The following is a 7,651-nucleotide window of genomic DNA, read 5'->3' as shown; positions in this document are numbered from 1 at the left end:
ATAAATTATTCATGGTTGAAGCTATACATCCACATCCTCACCTTAGTGTGGAAAGACGTTTGGCTAATGAATGAGCATCATGAGTAAACAACCTCTTGATCAAAGCTAACAAACACATGTGACTTCAACAACAAAAAATATATCCACAATATGTGGTATTTTTAGGGTATCTAATTGTCAAATGTAACATTATGAATAAAAACAAAGGAAGTTAAAAAGTAGCTTAAGACATATGAAGGTGAAAATTAAGTGTAAAAAGGTGGATTCCATCTAAAAAACTAGGAGGTTCAAGGGTTTGTGATCTTTATAAATATATCACCTTTAATTCTGGTGTCCATGACAACAGGTTTCCACATTGTCAAGAAAGGAACTATCACCCATGGCCAGTGAGAGTCGTTTAACTAAACAAAAACCCACATTGTCAAGAAAGGAATTCTCACTCATGGCCAGTGAGAGTCGTTTCCACATTGTCAAGAAAGGAACTATCACCCATGGCCAGTGAGAGTCGTTTCCACATTGTCAAGAAAGGAACTATCACCCATGGCCAGTGAGAGTCGTTTCCACATTGTCAAGAAAGGAACTATCACCCATGGCCAGTGAGAGTCGTTTCCACATTGTCAAGAAAGGAACTATCACCCATGGCCAGTGAGAGTCGAATAACTAAACAAAAACCTACCCACCTAGCTACGTCTGCGCTCATGTAACTTGTCAACAGTAATTGGGACTTCTACACAAATATGTCATTGCTTGTGCAATTCGTCGAGTCATAGGTACGGTGTGACAACTATGATCCAATGCCTTTTGTTGAATGCCTCTAGTTTCTTCAATGCCAACACATAAAATGCAAAATCAAAGATGCATCGATGAATGCAGTCCGTGCCCAAAAACTTTGAACACAGACCAAAATTCATCAAAATTGTCAGTAAATTTTAGTGCTATAATGTTGACTTTTATAAAGTGAGTTCACTAGTCAAAAGAGAATCATACTTGACATGGGCTTCAACCTAGAGGACAAAGCTGACGTGGGTGATCTCTAGTGTTAGAGCTGTATCTTAATCATTGTGAGGGAGTTCAGTTTTACACCGCTTTGAGCAATATTCCAGCAATATCACGGCGGGGGACACCAGAATAGGGCTTTACACATTGTACCCATGTGGGGAATCAAACCCAGGTCTTTGGTGTGACGAGTGAATGCTTTAACCACTGGGCTACCCTACTGCCCCAACTTACTCATACGGGTATCTATTTGACAGGAACTGTAACTACCCCATCTGTTGTAATCCCACCATTTCAGAACCATATCAACATTAAATCCTGGGATTTCAGTTCATTCTGGGAAATGCGTTTTCTCAAATTTGAGTAAAAATTCGAACTCAAGTCAAAACTCAGACTTAAGTTTGTTTCGAGAAATCGGGGCCTGGTTACAAGTTCCTGCTTCTTTGCCTTTATGTCATATTTTCAGAAATATTCGTTGAAGAAAGCAGCTGAAAAGACACAAATCTAACCCCAATACTTGCTAATCCAGCTACAAGAACAACAATTAACTCACCAATGGCACTGTGAACTTCTAACAGGAGAGGAACTAGACCAATATTACATAGGGGTGAAACGGTATACCACGATATTAGTAGAACGGCGGTATATTGCCTTCGGTTCGGTATACCGTAATGCAATCCAAAAGTTTGGTATTTTTGGTTTTTGTACTGTCATTTGTATCTAGTCATAACATGACAGTTTTGTTCATTCAAAATGACAAACATTATGGTTATTTTTTCCCCATGATATTAAACAATGTAAGGTTTGGCTCTTGCTGTCAATTTTCTGCATTATGATATCTCATATACTGAACCAAAACGGACCGAACCGAAGGCCTTGTACCGCAATACGTACCGTACCGTGGTAAGGGCATACCGTTTCACCCCTAATATTACGTAGGGGCAATAAATAAGTATCTACAAACAGATGACTCTCAATCTCAACACACATCATAAATAAATATAACCATCATGCCCATTAAAGTCAGAGAGATTTTTCTCCCACATCAAACATAGTGTAGCAGTAAAATGAATGTGTTTAGGTCCTAGTACTTTACCAATTGGTCATATCCATGAGCGTAGGTATGTTGTTGACAAATAAGAATCTGAACATGTGACAGAGGATCCTGGCGTAACTAAGAAACATAACTATGCACTTATTAGTCTTCAGTGCAGTTTGATATTAGCATTGTTATCTAAGAGCTTACATACCCTCAACAGAAGCCACATACCTTGATTACAACATATGGTGTTCAATTTCAACATGTGAACCTGAGCTTCTGGTCCTAGTAAACACATCTTGCCACTTTCAGTTTTAGCCTTGCGGTCATATAATAAGTATCAAGGTATACCCCTTTGCCCCTGCATTTCACCAACACCCTGCAATATACCCTTAACACACTACCCTAACCCTCCGACCCTACCACTACTGATCACTTCCTACACCATGACACCTCACTATCTACATGCTCCATCCAATAACAGCTTACTTGTCCCCGTCCTACCACATGTAAACCAATTTCAAATCTACAGTATCTAGCAGAAGTACTATCTACCTACCCAAATCTGAAACAGCCCATTCATTCCCACCCCAACTTACCTCAAACTAAACCAACCGTATTTCCCTACCCGAAACAAAATTCATATACCAAACCTGGCATCTCCCGAAGCTCAAGAATTTTTTTAGCTGATCTTAATCCTATTTTGTCTACCTACCTAGTCCTACCATTGCTACCACTCCCCTACCCGTCCTGTCAGATTCCACCCCTCATCTACCTACCCCACCAACACTGTCCCTCAATATCACAACCCCCACCCCATGTCTCAGCTTGACTACTGACAACCCTTTCGATTCACAAACGACCCACACCATTAGACATTTCCTAACGCTATCCAACCCTCTTTCAATCGTACACAATGTCAACAAGTATCCAATATCTTCAAACAAACAGTGTCAGGTATTGACAAAATGGTTCCATAATGTTGGTAAGGCCATCAATGAAAGGTGTAACACATAGTTAACATCAAGGTGTAATCAACAAAAACAATGGCAGTAAAAGAATAACAGCAGTAGTGCGTAGAGCACCATCTCCAGAAACTTCTCACTGTAATACTAGTTGACAAAGTTTGTTCAACATTTGTTCTTTTTCAGTTTCCATAAGGGTAATTCCTTGGAAGAAAAGGTTACATATTAATTTGGCGTAAAGTGTTAGTTCTTGAAAACGTTAATGAAAATATCGCAAGTCATGTCTAGTGCAGAAACAAACTACACCAAACCAGACATCTCCCCAAGCTCAAGAAACAATGAACAGAGGGTCAAATGCCTTATTAGTTGTTTCTGGTATGACTTTCTGTCCTAAAATTCTGTAATAACATACATCTACGGCAATATTTCATTAAAATCTTTAAGGGATACTTTTGAAAAAATACAGCCTTCAATAGAAAACATTTACAGAAGTATTACATATGCTTGAAACAAATTGATCATTGCCAGTAGCAACAATCTTCAACTTTTCAAGACATTTAGCCTACAATATTCTGTCACATATAATCTGAGACTAAACCCAAATCAGCAAAATGACATCATTCCACAGGAAAAACATACAGTTCTAGCTAAAAGTGCAAAATAAGTCTTCTGAATAGAGGACTCCTTTGCACAAAACAGCAAATTTAAATGTATGTCTGTGCTGAGCTCATGTTCAGAAGAGACGTTTTTATTGGTTGTTGCCTTCAAGGTCATGAAAAAGGACACAAAATCTGTGATATAACAAATAATGACATCATTTCCAGAACAAAACTTTGGTGAGTTCAGGGTTTTATCTTACTAGATTGGCGTCAAATACACTGGAGAAACAAGAAGTGGTACTCAACAGTATAGCCCCAATCTGGAGCAGACTGCAAGCCATTGCCTGTGTGAATGTGACCTGACATGTTTGTGGATGGATGGATTGACATGAAGTAGAGGGTTCTGACTGACCAGTGCACGAGGGACACAGCAGCACACCTTAAGGCACTGTGACACGGTAAGTGCTTCTTATGACAACAGAGTATTGGTAGTTCAATATTGCATAACAGCATATTTCATTCAGCACAACACTTAGCATGTGTCTATTTGTTCCTTTCTCAACCAGCCCTACTCAACAGCTGTACACTTCATTCTTAATACAATAAAACATAAATCGTTTTCCTGATTTCCACATAAACTTCATCTTCATTTCAGCAGCTCTCAGGAAAGTAGGCATATTTGGTAGCATTTAGAGAATAACATGAATTTACACCCAAGCTAGAATATCGATAAGATTTTGTATTATTGTGTATTTAGCAATATGTATCATATTCCATGAAGCGGTTAAGCTAGGGGTTCCAAGGGTCATGGAGGTGTACTCCTGGCAAACTAGGGACACCCTTAACATTAAAACTTTCAAATCATGGTCATGTTACAAGGGCCCTGTGACATCCTCCTAATCTAAAACAATCCATAAATGTGCAGTCCTACAGTTTCATTAAATCAGTAGGCAAAGAAGACCTGTTAAATGTAAAACTCCTTCTTTGGACAGTTCTCATACACACCTCTAAGGCAATCCTGTAAGAAGCCATGATCGATTTGAGACAGATTAAGAAGTAATGAGGTCAAAAATAGGACTGGTTACAGTACCATAAACAAAAGATACTTACGGTCTTATACTTGACTTGATACATCAGAAATAGTAAGTTGGCATCAACTAAGATTCAATATCCACATTATTTTGGATAATCAGAAAGTTTGACATAATTTTCAAAAGATGAGAATGTGTCAGCAGTTCAAAAACTGTAAGAGAGCTGAAATGGATAATTTAAGAAAGACAACAATAACAGATGCAGGGACCTATCTAGAGCGGCTCAGAGGCTCTAAGTCTGCAACACGTCAGTTAAAGTCCTAACATTCCTGAGCCATGATGATTGTCGAGGTGTCTTATACATCCCAGATAGGACCAATATAGAGAAAGAGCCTGTATTATGTTAAAACTGAATGTTTAAATACATCTGAATTTGGGAAAATAAGAACTTTAAAATGAAATTTGAACAAAATAATGACATTCCCCCAATTTGCCTGCCAAGGGCACTAAGTTTAAAATCCTAGGTAAATCCCTGAGATAATCATAATATATGTATATTTATTTATACATCTGAGACAGTGAACAGAGACATCTTAAATTCAATACTGAGAGTACTAGCCCTTAGTCCTCACCAACTCTTGATGTGTGCTTTATTGGCTTTTACTGAGTAAGTGAGTGAGTGACTTCAGTTTTATGCTGCTTTTAGCAATGTTCCAGCAATATCATGGCAGGGGACACCAAAAATAGGCTTAACATATTGTACCCATTTGTGGAATCGAACCCGCTTGACGAGCGACTGGTTTAACCACAAGGCTACCCCACCGCCCTTATTGGCTTTGAAATACTAGCTTAAACCCTCAGCCCTTAAAATGAATCCAAAAGGTAGTCCAGCAATAAGCAAGTGGTTGTCACTGAAACATGGATTTTGTGGTCACCGAAACATTATTTTCCACAAATTTTTGTATGTAATAAGTATCATTGTCATCACTATCATGTAAAAATAAACCCACCTTCCTGTTAAATTAATTATACACAAAAATACAGGTGAAACTGTTCATTAAGTCTGCTGTTTGTCATCAACAATTTGGCAAATGTTTAGTTTCAAATAACAAATCCAGTTGCAAAAAGTTGATGTCTTTGTAATGATCTCATGTTCACCATTTGACAATTTCATTCAAAAATTGAGTCACATACAAACATAAATAATGCTACAATTCTGTTGCCACAGAACAAGGATTGTCCAATATTAACCAAATGAATGCATTCACCTAGCAGTAAACTGCTAGCCCAAAACATGGTAATACATACACAAGCAAAATAAATAATTTGGTTTATATATTTCATGTGAAGTGTCAAAAGACTTATTGCTAATGGTAAGTCTGCCAAGGCTGATTGAAAAAAAAAAAAACAGTCTGCAGGTAAAATGCGGAGCTCACCTTCCCAAACTGACCCACTCATTCACATACAATTTGCCATGAATGTTTAAAGTAAAACTCAGATATTTCAAGCATTCAAAAACTTGAGTTTAAAATATTGATAAAAATGTTTTTAATAAGTAAAATAATCATCATTTGGATCTGTTTCACGTTATCAAGTTCACAAACTCATCTGAACAAGCAAGAATTAAAATGATTAAAATTCACATTGTTGATAAATTTGGCCAAATCCTCTACAAACCAATGAGATATATGATCATAATTACACAACTTGCATGCAAGTCTTGAGATCAAGACAATCACCTTGGCTGACTCTTAGCCACAGCTCACATCCTTGTTGTCTGATTTGAAAGACTTTTATTTTCACTTGTCCTTGAATTCTCATCTGAAGTCTTGATATGTCCATTGCCTTCACATATATTTTTAGTATCTCTCTGTCTGTCAGTCTGTCGAGACTCTTCAGCTGATGCTGCACCCACTGGTGTAAGTGTCCTATCACTAGAGCGGGTCGTCGTGGCATCACGCCGAGTGTGCTTATCACAGTCAGGCTGTTGGGTAATTGTGGAAATGCCTACATCCTGAGGTTGGTGCTCAGTAGTGTTAAGTGGCTTGCCTACACTGGAGCTGCATATATGACTTTGTGTCCCTGCGTGAAGGCTGTCAGAATGTAGCTCTCTCTCAAAGTCGTTACCGCTGCCCATGGATTCCCCATTGCTTCCTTCCAAGGTGGACTCGCTGCGAGGGGTGTCAGAGCTGTCCGAGAGGGAATGGCTATCGATGTCATGATAGTCTGATTTCAGTTTGCCAGCACAGTTGCCATCACAGCAGGTTTGGAGAAGTTCTTCCATCAACATGTCGCTAGGTCGAGTGTCGTTGGCACTTTCACAGCTCTCTGTTTTGCTCGCCTGGCGAGACATCTCACAGACGACGCTTTCAGTGGCAGAGATACCAGCCTCACTCTGAGACAGTTCCTCCACAATGGGTTGTTCGTCCCCCATGAAGCCCCACGTCTCTGTGCGACATCGGCGCAGGCTGGATATATCGGACAGCAAGGCATCAGGGGAAGCGTCAGCGTTCAGGTTCTTCATCTCTCTTGCCTTCTGTTCATAGTACAGCTGGAAAAGAAATTTTCTTTATCCTTACTGATCTGTTTTCTGTGAATTTCTTTTTCAATAACTGAAGGGAACATGTGAGTGAGTGAGTATAGTTATACGCCGCACTCAGCAATATTCCAGCTGTATGGCGGCGGTATGCAAATAATCGAGCCTGGACCAGACGATACAGTGATCAACAGCATGAGCATTGATCTACACAACTGGGATATGATGACATGTGTCAACCAAGTCAGCGAGCCTGACCACCCGATCCCGTTAGTTGCCTCTTACAACAAGCATGGGTTACTGAAGATCAATTCTAACCCAACACTTCACGGATCGTAGGGAACGTGCTGAGCAAATGGTTAAACCACAAGACTCTAGGCTATCCCAGTTGACTAGCTATGTTCCTTTCAGCTCTTACTATCGCAACCAGGAAGTACATAAATGTGCACAATACTACATAATCAGCATGAGATGGCAGGTGAAAA

At 39.3% G+C, this 7,651-nt stretch overlaps 1 protein-coding gene across 1 annotated transcript in view; it reads right to left on the bottom strand.

Annotated features, from left to right (window-relative positions):
- Window positions 1–619: 619 nt before the first annotated feature.
- Window positions 620–7,651, bottom strand: part of LOC124288483 (DNA ligase 1-like) — a 31,346-nt gene continuing 24,314 nt past the window's right edge. The window contains exon 12 of the mRNA XM_046725002.1: window positions 620–7,181. Coding sequence (XP_046580958.1) covers window positions 6,393–7,181 — 789 coding nt within the window. The 3' untranslated portion in view covers window positions 620–6,392. The remainder of the gene's footprint in view (window positions 7,182–7,651) is intronic.

Source organism: Haliotis rubra, unplaced genomic scaffold (assembly GCF_003918875.1).
Source record: "Haliotis rubra isolate DU_JTF1 unplaced genomic scaffold, ASM391887v1 Scf419, whole genome shotgun sequence".
NCBI classification, from domain to species: Eukaryota; Metazoa; Mollusca; class Gastropoda; order Lepetellida; family Haliotidae; genus Haliotis; species Haliotis rubra.
This window is presented reverse-complemented; position numbering and strand designations above follow the sequence as displayed.